A 27,330-nucleotide genomic window follows, 5' to 3' on the forward strand; every position below is an offset into this window, starting at 1 on the left:
GAATTCAAATGTGACCTCAGACACTTAATAATTGCCTAGCTGTGTGATTTGGGCAAGTCACTTAAAAATCCCATTGCCTCAAATAAATAATTAAAAAATAATAATACGGGGGTCCAAAGGTGCAGAAAATTACTTAAAATGTAAAAGATCAATTTTGCTGAATAATTTTCTTTTTTTCTAAAAAATGTCTTTGTTATCAAAGATAACTTTCAGGAAAGAAAAAGGAGAAGAAGAGAGGAAGAAATGTAGGTTTAGGTTAGGTTAAAACAAAAATAGAAAAATAAAATAAATTCATTGTGACAATAATTTGAGTGTTTGACTTAGCTTACCACCTCTAACATTCACTAGCTGTTTTGATGGACAAGTCACTAAGCCTCAGGTTCCTCATTCATATAATGGGTATAATAGCAGTATCAGCCTAAGAGGGTTGTAATAAGTCTCATATGAGCTAACACATAAAAATTATTTTACAAAGTGCTATATTTTGTTGTTTCAGTGATTTCAAAGAGTGTTCAACTCTTTGTGACCCATTTGGCATTTTCTTGGCAAAAATACTGGAGTAGTTTGTCATCTCCTTCTCTGGTTCATTTCATAGTTGAAGAAACTAAGGTAAACAAGGTGAAGTCATTTGTCCAGGGGTGTATCCTAACCTAATAAGTGTCTGAGGTCAGATTTGAACTCAGGAAAATGAGTCTTCCTGACTTCAGGTCTGAAACTGTGCACTATGGCTCCACCTAGCTTCCCCAAAGTGCTAAATAGGAGTTAATTATTATTATTTAGTACAATTCATTTCATTCCAAGGCAAGAGCATTTTCGCTAGGTTAAAATCAAATCAGCTGTGTGAACACTGAAGCCTATAAAAAGATCATTTTTTTCTTTTCTAAAAAACCTGGGCAACAAGCACACTAGTCCATCATGGCTCACCCACCTAGCTTGAAAGTGGTCATTACCCACCCTAGGAAGGTGGTGTCAAGCAACTTTTATCAAATAATGTATATAAAAGAAATATGATCCTGATGGAAAAGTCCTTTAAGAATGCAGTGTCATTATCATAGTTACCATTATTCATTTTTCAATTAGCATAATGTGTCATCTTTAGCCAAAGTGGTAAAAGACGAGATTCCAGAGAACCATGAAATTGCATTTTTGCACACTGTGTTTTAAACACTGCCAACACTATACCACTGTACTATTAGGTGGTTGAGCCTTTAAAGACGGACAGTATTGCAAAGAATGAAGCAATAGTGGTCTCTTGTGGGAGAAAATTGTATTTACTACTGAAATGTGAGAGAGAGAGAGAGAGAGAGAGAGAGAGAGAGAGAGAGAGAGAGAGAGAGCCTGAGCTATTTAAATCATAAATACATAGAACCAAAGAATAATCATTTAGACCTGGGAAAAACTCTTGGAAATCATTGATTTGCCCAAGGTCATGTAGGTAATAAGGGTCTAAGCAAAAAACTCAGTCTGACACCAAAGCTAGTAAGGGCTCCTTTTCTTTATGCCTTCTCATCTCTTTCTCCTTCCCTCCCCTTCTTCTCGTCTTTCCTCTTCCCCTTCCATTCCTTTTCTTTTTTTACCACCCAGGTAGGAAATCTAGTGACCACTCACTGACCCAATCTCATTACTGATCAGCATGAGAGTTTTGACCTGAGGTCCTCCAGTCCTCCAAACTACACCATTCACCCCCCTCTTTAAGCCAGGACTCACCATATTAATGCCAGATTTAGTCTGGATTAGGACTGGATATTGGTTTTACTTACTACAACTCGGAATTTCTCAGCTTAAGTGATCTATCAGCCTCAGCCTCTGCTAGAGAAGGGATTACAGAGATGGACCTTATTTCCACATTACTATCCATATGAGAAAAGTAATCAATTTGATGATTAGACATTTTGCTTACTGACATATTTATCGCTCCAGTTAAAATTAAGAGCCGTTCAAAACCATTAGTTATAGGTGAATCTGTCTGCAAGTAAGGAGGATAGATAAACCCCTAGTCAAGTGGCATTTCAATCCAATTTAATTCAAGACCATGGAACAAGTGTAAGATGTGTGGGTATATAAATCATGGCTCAAAGGAGCACCACAGTAAACCATCTCAGCAGCCCAGTTAAACCAGAACGGGAATAATGACAGGCCTAAAACCTGTCTGAGTTGATTAAGATTAACCATTATAAAGACTTCCCCTATCAGAATGGGCAGGTAAGAATAATTTGTTACAACAGTCAGAAAAGCAACTGAAATGGGTTCTGTGGAGTGCAGTACTTGGTCAGACACTGATGATGGCAAGGCTATCTACTGCATCTGGGCCATCCCAGTCATCTCGACTTCTGTCTTGCCAGTGGATATGGGTTATTGTGGAAAAGAGAGGCCGATGACTTTGTATAATTCTAACTCACTTAAATCCAATATATGCACAATTCAAGAAACTATGATATCACTGATCCTCTTCAAAAAACAAAGGACCAATAACAATAGCTCAAGCAAGAAATAATCATTGAAAACATGGGAACAGTTGGCATAATGTGTAGTACATAATAAAAGCTTAAAAATTGATTAACTGAGAAAAATATAAAAAAAGGAAAGGAAAAGGAAAGACTAAGGACAGAGCCTCCACTTAGAAAACAGGAAGAAAATGATGAATCACTGGAAACTTAAAAAATGGAGAGCCAGGAGAGAGCAGTGTCATGGGAGTAGGAGGAAAACAAAGGTAGATTTGTAACAATAGAGTGTGCTGGGGCAGCTAGGTGGCAAGTGGTTAGAGCACCAGCCCTGGAGTCAGGAGAACCTGAGTTCAAATATGACCTCAGACACTTAATAATTACCTAGCCATGTGGCCTTGAGCAAACCACTTGACTCCACTGCCTTAAAAAAAACACAAACAAAAAAGTGTAGCATGCTGAAAAATCATCAAAGATCGTGAGGACTTGAATTTAGCAATTAGGAGGATAAAACAATAAATTGATGAGTATTCACTAATTACAACTATGAAAATAAAAGTACCTCAATAGCAGCAAATCCCAGCATAAATATATAGAAAAAAATTTAAGAGGGAGGGGTGTCACAAAAACATGATTAAGTTAATATACGCAGATTTATTTATACATTAAAATTTATAAATAAGGTTAAAGGACACATCTAGAATCTTTTACAATCTTTTTTGTTTCATTTGTTTTTTATTTAATGGGTTGATTCAAAATCATTGAGGAAATAGTATTTATTGAAAGGCTGAGTTTGATCAACATCAAGGTGTGGGTATAAGAGGTATAGTAGATGGACAGTCCAATACTCTATTGGTACCTTCCAAATGTAAAACACTCTAAAGAAAAATCCACTTTATATTGGGTTGACCCTCTTGGAGGAGCTATGGAAGAATACAGAAAAAAATACTGAATCAGTTGAGAAAAAGACCACCAAGGTAGATCTCAGTTTCATAGATCTAAAATAAAGTGTGTAAGTTTTTTTCCTTATCTTGTTTCTTCCTTGATTATAGTTGCAGATATTCATACTTAACAATGAAAGTTACTTAAATTCTTAATTTAAAAAATAAATTATTGAAGACATCAGTGATTACTTTTGTTCATGTAGTGAGAATTCCTGAAGAGCAGTAAGAATGTAAATCAAAAAGGAGAATAAAGCTGGTGAGGTAAGTTGAGGATAGGGGATAGACTTTTGCAATACAAGGGAAGTGAGACATTGGATCACAGGAAAGGATGGTACAAGCAGGCAACATGGTGAAGTGAAAAGAAAACCAGATGTGATATGAGATGATCTGGATTCAAATGTCAGTTCACTCACTTGTCACCTGTTACCTGGGTGAACTCAGACGGGTCACCATCCTCTCTATGCCTCTCAAGTTTTCACATAAAATAATGCAATTGGACTCAATGTCCATTGAGGTACCTTCGGGTTTTTAGTCATTATGATCCTAGAAATTTGAAATTTGTGGGTCTAAATTTGGTGCTGGTTCTGCCAATAACAACCTGGAGGACCTTGGTCATTTGATCATTTTACTTCAGGTTCCTCCTCTATAAAATGAGGCGAAGCATGTGACTTCTACTTTTGCTTGCAGCTATAACCCTTCAGTCTAAAGTGAGAATAATTTCTTTTTTAAGGATAGAGGATACTTGAACAATGTTTAATAAGCAAAGGGAAAAGAATTAGTAAGAAAAAAAGAAATTAAAGGGGATGGGGTAGAGAGAATGGAAACAATGGCAAATGATACAAGAGCTCAGAGAACATGGGAAAGGATGGAGGCAGGAGCAACACAGAATCAGTCTTAGCCAGGAAGAGTCACATCTTCTAAGACTAAAAGAGAAAAGGTTAAGTTAGGTACATTAGGAGGTTACCTTTTCTACCTCATGTTATACTATGAAGACACTAGGTCACTTTTCATATACCCCCAACCCTAGTCCAAGGCCTTGTCTCACTAAATGCATGAGGACTGAAGTCAAAGTATAGATCAGAGGAAAAGAGATGGTCGATGGCTTCAGTGTTCTCAGTAAAATAGGAGATGCATCTTTTGCTAAGATTGGAGGCTGCTACTGTCCCAAAATTGGTATTGTTACTGATCTGCCCAAAAACTCCAGGATTATGATAGGAAAGAAGAGTGAAGTGACTGCTCCACACACACATAGTCCAGGAAGAGGCCTCCAAATGATTTGGCCAACCACAAGTTCCATCAATTCTCCTGTCCCTCAACCATTTCTCTGGTCAACTGTAACTCCATCAGTCTCATGCTTATTAAATTCCTCTTTCTCTGTGTGTGTATGCATCTGTTTCTGTCTCTTGCTTTGAATTCTCTCTCTCATCTGTCACACACACACACACACAGACACAAGTTCACTGAGTCCACAAGTTAGTAAACAAGCCCAGAGAGAACAAAACTAGTAAATATCTAAGAAAGGACTTGATCCTCAACAAACCCAGCACCCTAAGAACTACACCATCCCCTCTCCATGGATTGAACTAATGGAAAGGAAACAAGAATTGAGATTTAAGATCTCTCTGCCATAATCTAGTAAGAATCTTGGGGCAAGCCAAGGTCACAGACTAGCAATAGTGATAGAGGCACTTCCTGAGCAGGAATGGTTCCAATTTTCATGGATCCTGGGTGGAAAGATCTTTAGAATAACATAAAAAGAAAATCCAGCATTGGAAGAATGGGGCGGGGGGGATGGCAGAGAGAGAAAGAACAATTATCTGATACTGTAGGTTCAGGAATGCAACTATGCCCATACATTCACTGTTATCTGGGAGGCAGTCTGGTACAACAAATAAGAATATAGATTCTGGAATTAGAAGCTTTGTTTGGAAATTTGCTATAAATCCGGCTTTGTCATTCATTACCTGTCACCTTGAGGTCGTCCCATCCAGACCTTAGTTTCCTCTCCTATAAAACGAACTTGATGACTTGTGCTGTTGACTTTCAGCTTCAAGTTTTCAATTGTTTATATTTATTTGGCTGTTTCTATAGCCTTAATGATGTCCAGCCAAGAGTAGGTGGATTAATATCTCTTCCAATTCTAAGATTCCGGGGTCATTCAGTCCAAACCACAATGAAACAGGAAACCACTCTTTAAAACGTCTGTCAAATATTCCTCCAGTCTCTGATTAAAGACCTCCAGAGAAGGGGAAATTCGCCTCCTGAGCCAGCCAGTCTTTTCTACTTTTGGACAGCTTTACTGATGACAAACTTGTCCTTATGTCAGAGTCCTTTTCCAACTAGAAGGCTTCCTGGTTTTATCTTTGTGCATTTAAGTGATTTTGTAGGGTGTGGATTTCCCAAAAAGAAACAGTTTACTTAAAACAGTCAAAGAAGATGGGGGTGAGTGGGTGGGAATGGAGCGGAAACATGACTTTTTTATCCATAACGAAAAAGAAGGAACTCTAAATTCTTGGCCAGGACAGGCTTCTAGGGACTCTGGCAACAGCCAATTCTGGACTGTGACTATTATCTCTTTTTATGATAGATTTTTCTCACTATCATTTAACTAGAAGTCATTTTTAGTACCTCAGGGGTTCTTCTCCACTATTCATTTCCCCCCCTCATAGAGTCTCATTAGGACCAGTTAATTTATCAGTTTGACTCAGTTCATAAATCTCTGCCACTCCCTTTGAAGACCAGACTTGCTTAATGACTGTCTAGGAAACTTGAACTTACTTGTAACCAAATTCATGATACAACAAAATTCTCATATAAATGAATGCATAAAGAACATCCCCCCCCAATTCTATTATTTATTAACTCTTCTGGAAAATTACAGAGTATCCCAAAAGTCTTAGGGCTGTTTTAGCTTTACTAGCTATTATTCCATTATTCTATTCTAAATCTCTAATAGTTCCAAATAGAATAAAATAAAAAAGAATGAAAACTTGAACAGCTTTAAATGGCCCCAAATCTTTTGGGATACCTTCTATTTGAAAGTCCCAAGTCATGAAACAGTTTCATAACAGACATTCTTCAAAGAATATTATCTTTGAGTCCCAAACACATCAGAGAATGACTTAGATTTCATATTCTCAGGGACACAGGTTCAAGTACTGCTATAACCAGGATAGGGCAGTCCAACAAGGAGACCACCTGAAACAATGAGAAGAAGACAGGCTCTAGAAACAGGAAGCTAGGTTTCAAAGCCCAATTTTGTCAGATCTTTCTGGATCCTGACATATTTTTGGATAGGATTTGGGGGAGAAGTCAGGACCCAAGAAAGGGTGAAGGAACAGGATCATGAGTCAGAAGACAGCAAGGGGCAAAACTACCCCCTTTCCAAACAAGTATTCAATGCCATTACCACTATATCTTCCTCTACAAGCCCTGGTGGCTTTTGTCCCTAGTCAGGAAGTGTCTGGTAATACCTCTGGGTGCAACTATTACTAAACTGCCCTCTTGAGTCAGCAAGAAGACAACTCCACCTTACTGAGTTTTGGGATGGAAATTGCAGGAAGGCAAGTTCATTTCCAATTTTTGGTTCATGACTATATTTTGCACCTGTATGGGAAGCAATTCCTCAAATATTACAAGGGATTATGTAACCACATTGATCCAACAGGAAGCATGCCAGATTTGCAGTCAGAAAAGCTGGTTGCAAAATGTTGCCTTTGCCAGTCACTGCAGTCCTCCACGCCTATTTCTTCATCTATGATTTTGGTCTTCATAATCTTTAAGGTGCTTCTGATTCCTACGACCCTCTAATCATTCCTTGGTGTTCATAGAATCAATTGACTTCTCTGAGTTGCATCAAGGAGCTAGACTGAGGGTTCAATGTCCCACCTTGTTATGGGAACTGAGGCCCAGAGATAACTGATTTACCCAGTCACACAGGTTGCAAGTGGCCACAGTGAAATGTGAATCCAGATTTTCTGACTCTTAATCTGGCTCAGGATATTTACTCTTCACTACAAAATTAAGTTAGGGCCACCGAAGCCAAGAGAACTTATCCATTCATTCATAGTGAATAGAAACCATCAAGACTTCTAGTCTAGAAGTTTAGACTAGATTCTGTCTCTGTAAGACCAAATCAGCAAGAACATTAATTCGGCAGGCTGGTCTAATATTCTCAGTGTTCCTGGAAACAGGAAGGATTTGTATCATACTCATAGGTGGGAGCACCAGGATTACTTCTTTGCAGGAAACTAGGTCAGAATAATTGCAAACAGCTGAAAGGAACTGAACTCCTCAAAAGCAGATGCCAATCTCCTTTCTTCCCTCCCATTTGCAAGGAGTCAAGTAACAGGATTGAGGAGCTAGACTCTAAGACCCCTTGATGAAGCCAACATGGGGTCATGAATGAAGCTCCAGACTTGGAATCTGCTTCCCATATTCTGGAACTGTCAGACTCTAAAACCTCTGGCTCATACTCTAGTTTCTCTTCAGATCAAATAAAACCTCTGGCTCTTACTTGCCTCACCTATGAAATGAGGCTGCACTTGGAGTTTCTTTCCAGCTCTATGACCCACTACTTTACAAATGAGAAAGACAGAAAATGAAGATGTGAATTCATTTGTTTACCTAGGACCCACAGTGACAGGTCTTCTGACTCAGAATGTGGATGGAGGGTCCTAAGTGTCAGCAACTCTCATTTTGTATTTGCATTCCTAGCATTTGGCACCACAGCTTTGCACAAAAGTACTTAATAAATATATATTGATTGATTCCGACCCTTTTAACCCTAATTCTAACCTTGCTTCAAACTCTCTTTCATACACACACACACACACACATAAAAAAAGGTGACAACTAAAAAAAATCTTTTAATTGAAAATTGTAAAAATTCTAATAAATTTCAAAGAGCAAGATATTCTTCAGATAGTTATAAAAGAACATTTGGTCCTTTTACAAAACAAAAAAGCTCCCCATTAATTTAAACCCATTTCTTATTTACATAGATTAAACATATCATTTATAGTTGCAAATTATATTGCACATTACAGAGTGAGAAGCACAACAGACCTGTATATTCCAACAAGTCGCCCCAGCCGTTTTCAATTCTCAGTTTTGCAAAAACAGATTTGCTTTTCTAGTGCATAATAAATAAAAATGTGCCCTATGATTTGCCATTTAAAAAATAAACAACACTTTCCAAAATGCTTCTTCCCCACCTCCCTCACCTCTAAGAATCAAGAGTTGAGAAATAGGCCGTCTTGGGAAGTGCTACAGCTACCTGACATTTGACCAATTCACATTCATTTCAAGTGCGGTCACTCTTCAAGGCCAGCCCTGTGGCCCCATTGGTGACCAGTGTATACCCAATTTGATCTCATCTCAGTTGGCTTGCTTATCACTTATGGAATGGGGCCCAGCGAATGCCTGAGCCTTTTACTTCTAAGGAGGGTTGTTTAACTGCAAAGCAGAGGCACAATGGTGGGAGTCAGAGGACTGGAGGCAGAGGAGAGATGGTTATGGCAACCAAGACAGGAGAGCTCCTTGGACCTAGCAGCAGACTTTCAAACCTTCAAATTAAAAATATGTATGTACATGATACACCCTGGAATGGCTAAGTGGAAAAGATGCAAGATACCAGGGTATGGACATTCACAGCACAACATGAAGAAAGACTTGACAGTTAACTAGTAACTGCAGCTGGAACGATGGGCAAGACTACCTACCCTACACACCTCCTATACTCAATTCTGAGGGGGGGAAACATACCACTTATAGGTACTGTTAAACTATTTGTATTAAAGCATTCAAATTGGATAACTACTAAAACTTCCCTTCTTAAGGAATTGCATACAATTTTCTTTCATCATTAGCACTTTTTTGCATGTTGGTTTTTTTTAAAGAGAAGTCAGCTAAAGGTTTCAAAACAACTACATCCTAATGCACTGTCACAACTAAGAGATTAAGAGAGGCCACTAAAAGCAGTTGAGAGGAAGATGACAACATGAGGCCCCAGTCAATATTTGATATTAGGAAAGTTTGATGGCACTGAAAGAATGTTTGAAAGTGCAGTGGGTCCTAACTTAAGGTAAGTGCACTGCAAAGCTGGAAGACACTTTTAAAAAACTTAAAAAATATAATTTTCACCAAAAAATTTGGTCATGTTTACAAGAACTGCACACTACGTGCTTTGGAACTTTGGGCAGTCATTTACAAAACATGTCCAGATGTCCAGATGAGAGGACACAAGGCCAAGATGGAGACTAAGACTGTATCTTGTGTCAGCCATCAGCCATTCATGCTTGGTGACTGCCCCTTGGCTCCAGACATGACCTGAAACATGGTGTATTGGCACAATCAGCATCCTCACAGTGACCACATGGCACACAATGCTCTCTGTGGCCAAATCAGGAAGAACATGTCCTCTCCCTGGCAATCACCTTTCTTCTGCCTTCTGAGAGCTGATAACATAGTGAAAGAGGATGGTTAATGACCATCACAAAGTTGGGGCCAGCAACATTCCTACTTGTCTTGTACTGGCACTGACAAAAGGAGAAAATGAAAGCAAGTATACCAGATTCGATTAATACTGTGTCCTTTTTTTAAAAAAGCTATTAGAGATTTGATTCTGCCCTTCCCAATGACAAACCAATGACCCTGGGCACCATAACCGGGGCCTTCCAGAATCAATATTTGAGCCTAAACACCTAGCTTGCAAGGACCTTTAGGATTGGGCAGATCTGGAACACTCAAGGCTTTTGTGAAGCCACTCACTAATCCTCACTAATACTTCTGCACAAAGGTGCAATCCTGGGAGTCATTTCAGGATTGGGGTAGATTAAGTCCCTGAGTTGCATAAATAGCTCAGCAGAGGAGTGGATCGTGACGTCGGGCAGAGATTCCAACAACAGGAGAAGATAGGAGGCGTCAGATCTGCTAGAATGCTGGGAAAGGAAGACATGCAGAGTAGAGGACTGGAAGAGGATGTTACAGTGGCTGTCTCCCACTTTGCCATGGAAACTTGGGATGCAGCAGGGACAAACCCAAAGGAAGGGAAAGCTGGCTGTTCCAGATAACACACAGTGCCTGCTCCTTCTCGTTTCCATAAAGGTTTTTAATCACAAAATTGGGTGGAGAAGGCAATGTGTGATAGCAAAGGTGAAAAAGGAAGGAAAAGTACATGACTGTGAATCATGGAAGACTTTTTTTTAAAGCACAGTATAATAATTGAATGTTCCATCTACATGGCAAATAACTGCAGATCATGAATCAGAAGAGAATAAGGCTTTTGAAAATTAAGCAGTGAAAAGAGCAAAAATTTTACTTTCTTGCTTTTTTAAAAAAGTATATTCTATGTCATAGCAAAGAGTTTTAAAATGAGCTGATGGGTTTCTGAACCACATTATTAAAAATATCCAAGAGTTGAATCTTATATCTAATTCTTAAACACCTAAAACTTATAAAATTTACCCCCAAAAAAGGAATGAAAAATTCCCCAGTTGGTCAATAAATGTGAGAGTTTAGCTATCAATCTGTTTCCCTTTGGAAAAAAGGGTGAAGAAAACTTGAAGTGGGTAGCAGTAAATTAGCAGGAAATACCAAGTCAGGTTGGAGCTCCCTGTGTCTGATGGCCCAGATCACTTCTAGTTTGAATTCAGGAAGGAAAAATACTACCACCAGAGTTTTCTTGTTGTTTCTCGTCATTCCAAAAGTTAGTCTGGTTTTCTGCCTACTTACTTCCCTGGCATAAAATACTGAAAGGCCCATACTATCCACAGCTCCCACCTCCACCACCACCACCAACAAAAATCATTCCTAAGAAATAACATAACAATAATCTATCCATTATAAGGAATAACAATCTATCCATTATTTCATTGTTTTATTCCAGGCCTATCTGTTTCTATGCTAACACCATGAGATCCTAACACAAACTGAGCCTACTAAAAATCAGAAGCAGCTTAGATTTCCAGTGACTCAAAACTGAGTCATTGTAAGGCACTAACTGAAAACTTGGGCGGGAAAAATGCCTAAGAGTAGCATCCTGGTCATTTTTTCTCCCCATCTCCATTCAATGAGCACTAGAAATGAAAATGAACCAAAAAAAAAAAAAGAAATAAAAGGGGGGGACCTTTTTTGTAACCCAAATATGGACAGGATCAAGAAACATAGCCAGCAAGCATGACTACAATCAAAATACTTGAAATCATGAAAAGCCTTGGAGGAGTACTGGGTTTGTGCTCCACCTCAAAGCTCTGGGACTACAGGAGTTCTCCTGGAGAGTCCATGTTACATTAGATTTTAAAACAAGGTCATTTCTTAGTTCCATGATGGGTTCCTTCAGAAGGCATTGGTTAGAATTCAGACATGGCAGTAATGATTAGCAAGGGTTATTAATGAGGGTACACTAGTGGCAAAAGATGGATTTTCTTTCAAAATAAATGTAACCTAAAATCAGGGCAGACAATGGCTTATTGTTGAGCTAGGAGAAGACGGTCTAACTATCCCGCAAGAGAAAATATTGCTGTTTCAAGAAAAGAAGTGATTCCCAGTAAACCCTTCTGCAAATGGATCTTAACCACAATCCCATCACAAAGAGGTAGTGGCATGTCTCTCTGACAAGCAGCCACTCAACACTTGCCTTCTCAAGCAGTCTACTGTAAAATAAAAGTTGTCATTTCAGCTTTGCCCAGTGACTACTGTGGCCAGTAAAGGGACAATCTACAAGCTAATTTTGATTTCAAATCTTAATAAAGAAATACAGGGGACTAAGGTTGGTTGTGTTTTGAACTAGAGAGAATAATTAAAATATTCAAGAACAGAGAGCAAGTATGATGCTGGCCGGACCTGCCATCATCTTCATTATTCATGGTCAGACTTCTGTAGTCCTTCCTCTTCAGTTAGAACTCTGTGTGTGTTTAAATGTCACTGATAGCTCAAATCAGGCCAACCATCTGATCAATCTGTCTCATGTAGACACTCTTGAGGGGCAGAGAATACCTTCTTTCATCAGGAATACGATTGCACTAGGAGGAAAAGAAAATCAAGGGGAAAATTAATTCTGAATTCCAATTCATGGTGCACCAATCCCTCACATAACATGGTTGGTTGGTTGTGTAATTTTGTCCTTTGATACAAAGAAGCTACGGAAGACATAGCTAATAAACTAGTCAGTGTAAGGTGATATCACAAAACATGGGCTGAAAGGGATTTTTGAGAATATTTAAGTCCAATCCCTTCATTTCAAAAATAAGGAAACTGAGGCTGCAAGAAGTCAGCTTATCTAGATCATGAAGCTAATCGAAGACCCAACTGGAAAGAGAAACTGGTTCTCCAACGCCACAATAAAGTAGTCATTCTAGAATTTGAGATGGCAATTCAATTGTCTAAAATCATTCCCCACCCCACTACTTCCTCTATACTGGAATGTTTCAAGTTTCTTCCTTTTACCATTCTGACATCCAAGAGCTAGAAATTGTATGTTCAAACACTTCCCACTGCTATTTTGGAGAAAAAGAGAGGAAAAAGAACAGTACAACAATGGGTGGATTTATATCCTTCAAAGTTTTCAATACATAATGTGATACAGCTATACAGTCCCAAACATTCAGTAATGGCATTATATTGACAAATAGGTTTTTTCCTCTTGTGATCAGATGTGAAGAGATGGAACAGAGACATTCAGAACAGTATGGAATTAAAAGGCTGCATAAGACCCTGATTAAGTCTGATTTTTGAAGCTACCCCATCAAAATACCTCATTCCACTTCAGTCAAATTTAATCTCAAAGATATTAAGTCTTAAAAAATCTTAATTTTTCTACCTTACTCCTATCAGAACATCACATTACATTAAGAAAAGCATAGTTTTAAAATTGGTTTATCACACCAAAAAAAAAAATCACCCCCAATTTAAAATTCCAAGTAACAGTCATTGCTTCCTTGTCCCTCCCTCCTCCAATCTCCTTAAGAACTGATCATCACCAACATTTTTCCTACCTTTCAAACCTCCCTCTTTGAAAAATACTTACATTTAGGCTTGAATTGATGACTTTTAAATCCAAAGGCCTGGGTCGAGGCACATGTTTTTCCTCCTGGTATTCCCCTCCCTCTTCTGAAAGGGATTTTTTCCAGGGAGAGTTTCGAAGATGTTTGTCCACAGCCACAATATGCCCTTCCGTAGTAAACATGTATCTGTTTCCAGACTGGTGCACTGGATTTTCTTCATCAAACAACTAGGGAAGGACATGACACACCCCTTAAGTCACATCTCCTACCCTCAACAAGCCCCATAAAGAAAAGGGGGTTTTTCTTTTTGCTCCGATTCTTCTTTTACAACATGATTAATATGGAAATGTTTAGCATACCTATACACGTGTAACCTATATTACATTGCTCTCTGTCAGGGGAGGGGGGGGGAGGAAAGAGAAGTGGGAGAAAATTGTGGAACTTACCAAAAAATAGTTAAAAATTATCTTTAATGTAGTTGAAAAAATAAATATATTATTTATTAAAATTTTAAAAAGGCAGAGGGGAAACAATAGTAGCAATAAAAATGCATCACTGAATGTGTCTGCTATTTATTTCTAGCACTGTAGTTTTATAACAGAGAGGACAATCATAGGGAGGAGAAGGCAACATGAGACTTTCCCTGAAGTTCATCAGCTTGGACAATGGTGAGAATCAGAACCCATAGAATCATAGAATCTTAGGGATAAAAGTGAATTTAAATTCAATTCAACTCAACAAACACACATAGAATCTTATGAACCAAGCAATATCCTGGGTGATCTTACACACACACACACACACACACACACACACACACCCTACCACAAAAGCTGGTTTACACTTACTACATCACAGAGATGACAAGCAAAGTGACTTGTGAAATTTGAGGAAGGAAAATACAATTACTGCCTAATTTGGAAAGGAGCAGGAGAAAAGATGAAGGTGGGACAATTGAATTAATTTTTTTTTAGGTTTTTTTGAAAGGCAAACGGGGTTAAGTGGCTTGCCCAAGGCCACACAGCTAGGTAATTATTAAGTGTCTGAGACCAGATTTGAACCCAGGCACTCCTGACTCCAGGGCCAGTGCTTTATCCACTACGCCACCCAGCCGCCTCCGAACTAATTTTTATATATAGGATGTGCAACAAGGCTCTCCAGAACATCAAAAACAAAGACATAGAGGAGAAACAATACCAGGAGTTTATATCAAGTTAATCAGCCTAGTACAGAGTATAGAGAATGAAGAAGAGAATAGTAAGAAAGCAGAAAAAGTGAAGTGGTCATTAAGCCAAAAGGTCTCACATTTATCACATGGAAATTAGAAGCCCAGGAAGGGCTCTGAGCAAAGAAGTAGCACAATCAGATTTATGCAAAAGGAAGGGAAACCTGACCAAGTGACAGAGGGTTACACCACACCAGTAGAAACAATAGATCTAGGATGGCTGATTGAGTGGATCCTGAACAGTCTAGGCAGGGAGTAATGACAGCCTAGGTTCTGGCAGCAGCTATGGGAACAGGGAGGAGAGGATACATGCAAGCTATTCCCAAGATGGAATCTACGTGACCTAATCACTGATTACAGAAGAGAAGTGAGGGAAAGGAAAAAGCAGAACCCCAAAGGAGACTGGGCAGCACAGTGACAGAAATGATCACATAATAAGGATAAATAAGGTTAAGGGGGAAAGCTAAGCATAATTATGGACATGTCTGCAAGACAACCAGATAGAAATGTGCATCATTGAAGGGAGAGGTCCAGAGCTCAGGCAATGGGTTCAATTTGGAAATCAGATATTAAGGTTATGTAGTCATGATCATCAACAGAGAGAAGGAGAGGGGAAAAAAATAGGGCAATACAATTTAGGGCTGGAAGCATTCTTGGAGAATCTACCCAAGGTCCCAGAGGTAGTAGCTAACCGTCAACCTGTTCTTTGATCCCAAAGGCAATGCTCACACCATGCCCCCAAACTATGTCTTCAGACTTAGCCAAAGAGATAACAGAACAAGCAGCAAATGGGTACCAGAAGAATCACTGAAGATGAGAGGAAGGAGCATCCAAAAAGAGAGAGCCTGCCAGTGTGTCAAATGCTGACAAGAAATCATTAAGGATGAAGATTAGAGTGGGGGAGAAGTATGTCATATTGGGCAAATGGCAACCACTGCAAGAGGGAGGGGAATTATAAAGCAGATTTAAAATTGTGGAGAAAGACAAAGCATCGGAAAAAGAGATTTTTTTTTCCCAGTGAAGAAGGTAAGATGAGTTAAGATTGTGACAGAAGGATTAATGAAGACTTTTTATGACTAGAGAAACCTTAGTGTTTGCAAATATGATAGGAATTCAATAAAGGACATATTTTTTTAGTTCAGAGATGATAAGTCATTTGTTCAAGATGATCAAGTTAATTTGTGGCAGAACCAGAACTAGCACCCAGTTTCCCAAATTCCTAGTCATGTGTGTGTGTGTGTGTGTGTGTGTGTGCGCGCACGCATGCACATGCACACTCCTGAATGCACTTGTATCTAACTTAACTACTTGCTAGCTGTGTGACCCTAGAGAAGTGTCCCTCATTGTCCTCCTCTATTAAATTGGGATAACAATACCTTTTCCCCAGAATTGTTGTGAAAAATCAAATGAGATATTTATAAAGCACTATTATCAAAACTATGTTCTTTATGTTGGGGGTGGGGAAAATAAGGGAAGGGGAAGAGTTATAGGGTAAAAATTTATAACTGGATGAATGGATGGTTGGAGTATGTCTCCAAAAAAGTTTAGAGATGGGTCAGGAACCAAATAAATGTTACAAACACTGTTCATAGCTTTATTGAAAATGTTATCATTGAGCAAATCCTTTTTGAATGCAATACATACCAGATACAAGTATTTACAGGTCTCACTCAGAAAGAAACTTTCCATCCGGTCCTCTTTTGATTTGTCTATGACATGATGCAATGTAGCATAACCACATCTGCAAAAGAATTGTGCTTTTAATTATTCTCTCCAACTAACTACTAAAATAAACTTCAGAGCTTAAATGCTCTCTAGTCTTATTTGAGAGGGTAGTAAACATACCAATTGGCTAATCTAATGCCAATGGAATGGGCTGCACTGTAGACAAGACCCGGCTTCACTTTTGACCTCCATTCTTAGCTGGAGTAATAAAAGGCTTTTAAGAAGTTTTTTTACATGTAGAATTTGACTGAGGAACAGTAAGTAGGTCTTAACTGGTAACAGACTGTAACTTGAAAAGTAGGCACCAAGAGCAAGATGATGGTACTGATTGCAACCTGAAAGTTTACAAACTAAAACTGAAGATCTTCTACCATGGGATCATGGTATTGTCAATTACCTTCGAAGCCAACAAACTAATATCAAGAGAAAAGATGGAAGTCCAGTTTTGCCCACAGTTCCAGAACTGGCCAATTGTAGAGCCTACATTAGAACTCAAGCCCTCTAACACCTAAGACATTCCATGCCTCCCCTTTTATTTTCAAAAGCAACATTTCAAAGACCAACTCAAAACAGGGCCAAACAGTGGCCAACAAAAAAGAAAGGAAGAAACTTTAAAACTCACTTGACTTTTGTATACTTTTCCAGGCTCTGAAGAATATCCATTCCTACATGCAGGTAAAAGGGATTCTTGGTTGCCTAAAAAGAACAACCAAAAAAGGGAAGACAATCAAGCAAAAGCAATAGAAAAAAACACCTCAAAACATTTATTAGAAAGCCTAGAGCATTAAGTATGGAGATACTAATATTGATCAAAGGAAATTAATCAGAACAAAATTAATGTTTTGGGGTACTTCAAGAATATGGAAGAACTGGGGAAAATTAATTTTTTTAACATGACCATACCCCACATCTATAGTCTGTTTTAAATTTTCAATAGTCTCAGAACATCTAGTTTCAGGGAAATTGACTTCGGTTCTCTGGAGAGTACAAGATCAGGGTCAAAGACAAAAACACAACAATGCTCATTCACTCTACTCATTTCTTACCAGCACAGGGCCAATAGGGAGCTAGACTTTCATTATCTTGAAGGTCAAAGCCAGGTTCTATTTCTCTTTAAATTATTGAAAAAATTAAGAGCAGACAAAACAATACTTCCATCTCTAACCCAGGTAACACCCTAAAAAAGGACACAATCAGGCTCTGGTGACAGCAGGAACTAGGCTTTCCAAGAAAACTTAAAATCAGGTTCTGTTAGAAGTCAGAATCATTAAATTTTGGAGTAACAAGAACTTAAGAAATCATCTTATCTTCAAAATTTCCTTAGAAGTTTCCAGAAAACCTGAGCTCAGTTGATTCAGAGCTTTCACCAACAAATTACTATATTTATACTAAGGGACAAGCTGCTACTTTTCTAGTCATTTAAGGTGAAAATCAAAGGTCCTAATAAATTCAGACACACATGTCATTCATTTTTTTTTTGCAAGGCAATGGGGTTAAGTGGCTTGCCCAATTATTAAGTTTCTGAGGCTGGATTTGAACTCAGTATTCCTGACTCCAGGGCTGGTGCTCTATCCACTGAGCTACCTAGCTGCCTCATATGTGCCATTATAATGTCAAATATGATAGCTTTCTTGTCATTAATAACATGGATTCATTAGTTAGAGGTAAAGAGTTTGAGAAATGCTGTTTTTAAAATGTCATGGATGCACTTGACAAGGGGCTGGGAATGTCTGGCCAGCAGAACATTAAGGTCTTGGAAATCAGTTGGTCTGGCACTGCCACAGCAACCACAGGAAGGACTCAAAATTCAAAAAGTCTAGGAGCTTTTTAGGGGTTAATTAAATGATTGACCAAATACAGCAGGCTAAGTTGATAATTTTGTCTGTAAATGTTGGTAAAAGTATCCAACTGGCTCTTGGAAGAAAAAAGGTTCTCCACTCCTGCACTAGACAAGGATTTAAGTTTGAAAAAGTTAAGAATAGAAGTGAGGAATTAAGTAAAACCAAGAAAAAGTATATAAAGAAAAAAATCTAAAAGTTGGGAAGAAATAAAATTGACACAAAATAGGAAAAAACAGTCTGATGCCAAGATAATCAGTTAAAAATTTACACTTTTACATTGACTATAGCTATTTATAAAAAAAAACTTCAAAAAATTAAGGGAATGGTGTGATCATTTAAAAAAATTGTTTTTCTTTCTGTTAATAATTTAATACCCCAAACCATTACACAAATCATCACCCTCTCCCTCATACCAAGCTCAGGCTCACTTTCTCCATTATTTAGGCAATGGGCTTTTAAAATGTGTGTATCCTCAGAAGATACATCAAATGTAATACACTGGAATAAAATTGCAGCAGGGATGACAGGTCATAATTAAGACTACACTCTAGGTGACAAAGCAGTAACTTCAAAAAACACTGTAACTATCTTTAAACAAGATTCACTAGTGTACTTCTGAAGAGGTGGTTATTTGTATATATATGTATTGTTGTTGGAACTCTGAATTAGTACAATTGTTTTGTAAAGTAAACTGAAATTATGCAGTGATTAAAATGCTATGCTCTTTAATCCAAAGATTCTAGCAATGGGCATATTTTCCAGAATGATTATTGATTTTAAAAAAAGCAAAAAAAACCCCAAAGTTCCCATATATAACAAAATATTTATAGCAGCACTTTTTGTGGTAGCAAAGAACTAGAAAGGAAGCATATGCCCATCAATTGGGGATAGAATAGAATATTACTGTGCTGTAAGAAATGACAAATGTGATAAAAATGTAAGCACAAAAAGACATACATGAATTGATGATGGGTGAAGGAAACAGAATCAAGAAAACAATGTACACAATGACTACAAAATGCAAATTGGAAAGAACAATCACAAAACAATGTAAAATGAATGCAATAGAATTACAAAGACAACATATAGCACCCAAAAAGAAATGAAAAGATATCTTCTCTCATTACTTTACAAATGTGGAATTACTTTGCACATTACACATTACATTACTTTGTACAGGTGGAGAACATTGCAAATCTTCATGTTTTTAAAATATATTTATTTTTCTTTTTTCTCTCATTTTCTTTAAAAAATGTTATATGAGATGATCCTCTGGGAAAGGGAGAAGCAATTTAAAGAGTAAATTTAGGTGACATAAAAAACAAAAAATTTCAACAACTTCTAACAAAAGAAAAAAGATTTAAATAAAAATACTGAACAGGAATATTCTAGTATTCCATTTTGATGGACACAAAAAGCAAAGATTTAGTTTTCTCTGTCTGAATATCCATCTCATGCTAAAACACAATAATGTGGGTGCTTTATTCTGTTTAATATAAATCAACAAATATTTCCTGAAGGCCAAATTTTCACATTAAGCACTTGATGCTCTGTAAATATTTATGGGTATGTGCATTTTTATTTCAGGTGCATATGTATGTATAAACACACATACATGATACATGACAGAATACTGAATACTTGAGAGGAACTCTTTCCATTTACCTAGAGAAGCCCCAGGGAGTTACCTAAGACATAAAAGTGGATTTGTCCAGGGTCAAAAAGTCTCTTTTTTGAGGACTAGATTTAAATTAGGTCTTTCTGATTATAAGACCAGCACTACTCTAGCTACTACAATACACTGTTCTCTTTCTCTCTCCCCCCAATACACATACATATAAAAATATGTGTCCATATATATGTCTACGTAAATATATATATATATATGTACAAGCATATGCATATATAATCCTAAATTATATAATAATTATATTGTGTATAATACATTCATAGAGGGCATTTCCTAAACCAACTAGCCCAGGTCAACTCATACACATTCAGATAATATTTTTACCTGTGAATACATACACACATATATTTTTTTGTCTTCTAAGATGAACTTGCATACCTGGTAAAGGAGATAGGTTGATTCTACTAGCTCTGGCCTCAGTGGGTAAAAGAGAACATCAGGGGCCTGAAGTTGCCAGTTGTATCGCTCTGGGAGGGCACCATATCGCTTCCAGATGGCATAATAAAAAGCATGAAGGCAGATGGCATCTTCCACATCACCTATTAATACCTAGAGAAAAGAGTGAAAGGTAATTTGATTATCACTTCCCTGGGTTGAAAGCTCTTCACTCCAATATGACAGGAATGATCTACTCTCTGTAAGCTTTGCTGTAGCTCATCTACAGACATATTTGGAGACATGCTTCTGCTTGTGAGGAAGCTACACCAGACATCTGAACAAACAGAATTATGTATCCACATTTCATTAAAGAATTTCAAATAGACCAGGAAGTTTTCAGAGGATCTACAAATGAATGGAAAAGCATCTCTCTCTTCCTGTTAATGGAAGAATTCAAAAATTCCATCGCACCAGCCTTTGGAATGCATTTTTGTGGTTATCTGAAAGCGAGAGCATCCGCCATCACCATTGGAGAGAGGGGATCATTTTAAAGTCATACTGTGATGCTAGGTCTTCTGGACTGAGGAGGAACTAAGAAGCTCAGCTTTTCCCTTATGTCAAACGGTTTTACCAGGGCTGATTCTCTGAGCCTGTCTAATTGCCTCCTCTCAAGTCTCCCTGGAAGCTCAGCTTGGGGCATTTTGACTGCAAAGAGCTTCTAAAGAGAATATGTGAGAGAGACAGATGCTTCACTAAGTGCTTTAAATACAAACAGAGGCAGCACAGCATCAACGATGACTGGTTCTGGAAAAGGGAATAACCGACTGAGGAGAACTTTTGTTCTCGCCAACTAGACCTCCACCAATCAATGCAGGGCTGCACTGGCTCTGAAACTGAGGTCCTAGAGAGTTCTCTGGAAATCTGAGAGGTTCAGTAGTTTGTTCAGTAGTTGTCAGCAACAGTGACAGCCTGCTCCAGCCTCTCTTAGTGCAATGGTGCTACAGATGAGATTATAGTTCCAGGGCAAACTGACAGGGGCAATGGGGACTGCCTGCAAGTTCTGCCTTAGATAGGCTGGCCTCTGAAAATACAGAACTATCAAATGAAAACTATTTTAAAAGGAACTCACTGATTTCAAGTAGAACAGGAACAAATCTAAACCTGGCATATAGGAAGTGCTTAATAAATGATGGTTTCATTCACAGGTAGTCTTAGTTATCAAAGTTCAAGCACTGAAAGGAATTAAAGACAGACTGTCCACCCATATATCCAATGGAGGCCTCTGGGGCCTCCCTGATAGGTGGCCTTCTCTATCTCGCCTAACCACCTCCAGGGACTGGTAACTCACAACTACCCTTATGGGGCAGCTAAAGTACATCAATGCTGAAATCTTCCTCCCTCTACTATTCACCCATCATTCCTAGTGAAATGCCTATAAGCCAAAGTACTCCAAATATCTGAACAATGATCAGGCTCTCAGGAAGTGACTATCCAGAGGTAAGCACTAAAAATTCTGTCTTCTGTGGAGATGCTATCCAAGCCAGCACAATCTCACCATGTTTATATACCTGTGACAACATGAGCAAAGATCTGGCAAATCTGTTTATCCAGATCTCATTACCTTGGATATTCTCAAAATTCTCCTGTCTCCTCTCAGCTTCCAACAACCACTGGGTTCTGGCAAATTAGATCAACCAAACCTTAAATGTCCAATCCTGTCTCAATTCAACCAGAAAAGTCAGACCTAGCCCTCATTTTTTAACTATACACTTTGTGAACTCCCTGCAGTAACTAGGGGGCTCCCTTTTTGCCCAGGCCTGCTGTCAGAATTACAGATCTAAGATAGGAAGGAGTCAAAAGGATAGCATCAGGGCCAAAAGGTCAAGTGTCTCAGATATATTTCAGAGATGAAGAGAAACAAAAATTTACTTGTTTGATGTTATTTATATTTATCCCTTTTCTACAGTTGCAAATATTTTTAAGCTTCCCCAACTCCAAGATACATCTGAAAATGCTAGCTTCCAAATTCTTGGTGACTGCAATGGCATTGCCTCAAACTAAATCTTAGTAAAGATATTAATTTAGAGAGGCCAAGGATGACAGGCATCCCAAGTCATCACCAGTCATCTTACTGAACTCCAATGACTCTGGAGTAGAGAGAGGCTAGTGACTGTGCAATTCTGCCTCACCTAAATTCAATTCATTTGCAAGTCAAGCACCATTGTGATATCATTGGTCCTCTTTGAGAACAAAGGACAAAAAGCAACAATAGTTTCCAAACCATTCTATATTGGCTATTCTAGACAAAAGGTTGAAAAAAATCCCTAAACCAATTCTCAAAGGTCATTTTCCTACTGAGGGAAGAGCGGGTAGAGGAACCAAATCCATCCCCAAAAAAGGACCAAACCAAAACAAGGAGTATTCACTCCTTTAGAATATGAGAATTTAACATGAACCTACCTGCAATCCTGGGAAAAAAGCCTGTAGAGAATCAATCCAGGTATTCATCAGTTGCCCACTGAACATATTCACATTCACATATAGTGGAGGGTCTCCTTCACCTTCATTACAAGCTTCCCGGCTACAAAATTAAACAAAGCAACAAGTGCTTTTATAGAACACACAATTTCTGAAGAGTTAAATGTTTATCAGTTAAGTTACTTACTATTTTCCTATCAAAAACATATCCATGGGAGCAGCTAGGTGGTGTAGTGAATAGAGCACCAGCCCTAGAGTCAGGAGGACCTGAGTTCAAATGTAACCTCAGATACTAAACAATTATTTAGCTATGTGAACTTGAACAAGTCACTTAACTGCCCCCCCAATTGTCATGCCAAAAAAAAAAAGGCAGCATCAAAAACACACCCTTTTGAAACTAACTTTCATACTTGGCTTCAATTATTTTCTCTAGAGAAAAGAATTTGGTATAATGCAAATTCAAATTAGACTTCACCCAGAGATATGTCAGGTTCTCTTCTCAGGAGGTCTGAGGAGTTTGAGTGCTAGGTCTATCATCAAGTAGTTTTATGTCCTGGAGTCAGTCAAGGCTTCTCTGAATTTCAATTTCCTCAAATCTAAAAATTCTAGAGCTGAAGGAGGACCTAACATATATACCTAATTCAGGAATCATTCAGGTCCTGTGGCATGAACCCAAAGAATATGTCCTGGGAGCAGTGTGGTACACTAAATTAAAAGTCAGAAAACTTGAGTTGTGGTCCAAATTCCTGAAAAAATTAACTCTGTGACCCTGAGAAAGTAATTCCTCATCTTTGGGTCTCAATTTCTTCTTATATAAAAAGAGACTATGCGTCTTTACTTAGATTCCTTCAAATTCTCAAAAACTAGGATGCTCTAATTACATAAGCAAAGCTCAAGTTTATTTCCCCTTTTCCCTTTCACTGACAAAAATGACCAATCCTAGTCTGTTATAGTATCATATCCCACCTACAAATAGAGCAATTTAAGAGGAAATTCTTACAATAACAAAGATAAATATAATAATAAGAAAAAAAAAACCTTAATCACCACCCAGCAGACCATGGAGTCAGACAGGGTCCACACAAAAATGTGGGCCAAGGAGGCCTCAAAAAGGAAGCCATGACACCGTGGAAAAGGGAAGGGGGAGGGATTAAGCTTTATGCACACTACTTATGTGCCTGTACCTGTGCCAAGAACTTTACAAATATTACAAGTCAGTTAAGTTCTCCCTGGCAATAACCTCCATAGAATAGGTGTGGTTAAGTCACTGTGTAGAGAAAATGTAGATCACTTAGATAAATAATGAGAAGTATCTAGAATAATCTTCAGCAGCACAAAAGCAAAGACCAAAAGAGCTATCAAATGTAGAAATGGAAGGAGGTAGGGAAAGGGGAAGGGAAAATACAGGGGAAAGAGAAAGGGAATAAAGAAATGGAAAGGAAAGATGATGAGCAAGCAGGAAGGGGTTGGGCAAGGGGAGAAAGGAAGGCAACAGCTTGAGATCTGCAATTTCAGAACACCTCTCATTTGTTTTTGCAAAGGCCAAAAGAATTGGGCATTAGATACACATACCCTCTTCTTAAATAGCTCTGAATACTCCGATAGGCAGCATTAAACATCTCTAGGTCATCGTCTTCTCCAAAGAGAATGTAAGATTTCAAGAGGTATTCATAGAAGGAATCCAACCCAGCACCAAGACCACTCTGCTTTCCAACCCAGTGGCCTGTTTGGATGTTCACAACATTCCCTGAGAAAATATACAACATGTCAAGGTTTCATTATCCATGTCTTCTCCCTTTCAACACTCTGTCATCTGGCCTATCAGGGGTAAACCCAGCCAGTGAGAGAAGGGGCAAAACTTTGGTCATTAAAATTTAATTCAGCATATAATTCAGAGGGTAATGAACACTAAATCTGTAGTAAAAGGAGCTAGGTTTAAATTAGACTTCACCCAAAGATGTTTGGTTAGTGAAGTTCATGTAAGTCGGGTTCTCTTCTCAGGAGGTCTGAGGGGTTTGAGTGCTAGGTCTATCATCAAGTAGTTCTATGTCTTGTGTAGCTCTGCTACTTGTGTGATGTTAGGGAAGTCACAACTTCAATTTCTTCATTTATAAAATGAAAGAGTCAAACCAGATAACATCAGAGGCCCATTCTTTAAACCTAGATCCCAAATCTCCAATCAGTGACAGCCCTAATTCTCAACTCTTGGAGAGAGTTGGAGTTGGAGAAAAATAACAGATCACCTGTCACATCAGACTATAATAATATGTATGATATAACTACAACTGGGGGAAAGAGACTATTATGAAGTACAAGAGGTGACTAAATTGTTTTTTTCAATGACTAGCTGTGGTTCACAAGCATCCAGGTCAAGAACAACAAAGACTATATACTTGAAAAATATTTTATAATACAAAGCAATACAAAACACATGTTATGCTTTATATTATAAAATATTTCTCAAGTATATAGACGTATGTTTTATATATGTTCTCACGTATATAGAAACTAAAACCCATTTCCAAACTCCATCTTGACCACTTAGACTACAAAATACATACACACCCTTCAGATTTAAATCAGTCTAGTACTTGAGGTTTGGATATTCCCCCAAAAGAGCAACATCCTTGCCTCTACCAGTACCTATTTAAAATCTAATTTTGAACCCACAGAAAATTTCCTCAGTCATTTCTTTTTATAGTACCCTCATTTATGAGTCATAATGAATTATTTTTTTTTTAAATACTCAATGTCAATTCAGAAGAGAGTCCTGACAGATCTCTCAGCCATGTTCAAGGCAAAAGTTCAAGGGGAAAGAAACAGAGGGGAAATCCAAAAAGATCCTTCCTCCTTACATTCCAATGGTCTGAGGAGAAAATGCAAGGGAAAAAGAGAAGTGAGAGGATAGAGATGGGGAAAATCCAGAGCAGAAGAGGAAAGGAAGAGCAGTCACCACACCTAAGAGCCCAGTGTCGTTGCTGCGTAGATTCCACAGGGCCTTTACGGCTCGCCTTGCCACCCACTCAAATGTCGAGTCCCCCAGCAGTCGGCTAAGAATCCCAAACTCCACCAGCAAGGAGCCAGCTCCAGCAGTGCAAGTCTCATTATTGCTGTCAGGAGGAACACCACTCTTGAGATTCACCTGGAGACAGAACAGCACAGGGGCTGGGTGGGCAAATCTATTCAACAAGACTGTGAAAAGTGTGACATAAAATTATTAGGAGGCCCTGACTTCTGATCCCATTGAGCTACGTGTCCCTGATATTCACCTGCAAGGCGTCCTGAAACTGAGATCTCTGCATACCAAGCTATTCTCAGCAAGATCAGTACCCATACTGAGATATTAAGCTACTAAGAAACCTTGAACCTCTCAGCTTTGTGAAATTATCCACCTGTAACCTTGCTTGGTTCTGGGAAATCCACATTATTTTGCATAAAGAAATATTCTTGGTATGCTTGTACCAGGGCTCAGCTATTCTTAGTCCTACTAAAAAGCACCCTCTTTGCAGATGGTTGAGCCACCTCTAGCCACAACAGGTATAGAACCCCTGGATGGGAATCCCCAGAGAAGGGGATGGCTTGCTATCATATATGCCTGCACCCCTTTTCTGTGAGTATGACCATGTAACTTTGGCTATTTCTGTCCTGTCTTATTTCCTTGAGGTTGCTGGTTATGCCCAGACTCTAGTCCTAGGTCCCCTTCCTCTTCCCATGACCTCACCCTGCAAACAAACTGCTTGCTGAAATATTAGTCTACCATTTTAGGTTTTTATTTCACAGAAATCCTGAACCCCTCCACACTTTTCCCAGTATACTTGCCTTTAGCCCTGGGTCAATAAGAATGGGTTCAAAGCACAACCAATATTTATGTGATCCACAAAGAGATCCCAAAAGGGAAATTAATGAGAAATCTAGACTTCTATATCAATAACAAGAAGCTTTAGGGGAATCATTACCATGCTACTTGCTAAACTATATCCCTGCAGACCTGGTAGATTTCCATGGTTATAGGGAGTCTGAGCACAAGGATCCAGGAAAAAGAGGAGTTATAAAATCCCAAAGAATTCATAGGGTGTTAATGTAATGCTCTAAACTTATTCCCATTTATGTCCAGCACACTTTATTTCATCATCAGTCAGGCTCTAGATTCTGACAGTTCTCATTACCATTCAGGTGTCTAACTCACCCCTCCAAAGGAAGCAGCTCAGAGATGAAATGCTACAAAGACAGTTCTCATATTTAAATCATTAGTGGGACAGTGGATCTGTTGGACTGTATAAGCCATATCTGAAAGAAACTACCCTTAAGGCCTTAGTTTTCAAATCTAAAAAGGGAGGAAATCAGATCAGACGGCCTCTAACTTTAGTTTTAAATTTATAATCTTGAACTCACTCAGCAACCTTTAGCTAGAACCTAATGCATGCAGGAGTATGCTAGGAGGGTCTAGAATAGGTAAGAGTGTGAAATCAAGATACTTGCTCTCAGAAGATTTATTAACAAGTGAAAGATACACCGACACATGAAATGCCTAAAAGACATCCAAAGGGCAATGCAGGCAAAATTAAACTGTAGCACTGGAGGGAAAATCTCCCAGATATATTATT

General features: G+C 38.4%; 1 protein-coding gene across 1 annotated transcript in view; it reads right to left on the bottom strand.

Annotated features, from left to right (window-relative positions):
- Positions 1-1,283: 1,283 nt before the first annotated feature.
- EDEM1 (ER degradation enhancing alpha-mannosidase like protein 1) overlaps positions 1,284-27,330 on the bottom strand; it is a 39,590-nt gene continuing 13,543 nt past the window's right edge. Inside the window, exons 5-12 of the mRNA XM_074199047.1 lie at positions 25,685-25,868; positions 24,299-24,473; positions 22,709-22,829; positions 20,249-20,419; positions 16,962-17,035; positions 16,259-16,355; positions 13,413-13,616; positions 1,284-12,408 (exon numbers count right to left, since the gene is read on the bottom strand). Of these exons, the coding sequence (XP_074055148.1) occupies positions 12,319-12,408; positions 13,413-13,616; positions 16,259-16,355; positions 16,962-17,035; positions 20,249-20,419; positions 22,709-22,829; positions 24,299-24,473; positions 25,685-25,868 (1,116 nt within the window). The 3' untranslated portion in view covers positions 1,284-12,318. The remainder of the gene's footprint in view (positions 12,409-13,412; positions 13,617-16,258; positions 16,356-16,961; positions 17,036-20,248; positions 20,420-22,708; positions 22,830-24,298; positions 24,474-25,684; positions 25,869-27,330) is intronic.

The sequence above is a fragment of the Macrotis lagotis genome, chromosome 8 (assembly GCF_037893015.1).
Source record: "Macrotis lagotis isolate mMagLag1 chromosome 8, bilby.v1.9.chrom.fasta, whole genome shotgun sequence".
NCBI lineage: Eukaryota > Metazoa > Chordata > Mammalia > Peramelemorphia > Peramelidae > Macrotis > Macrotis lagotis.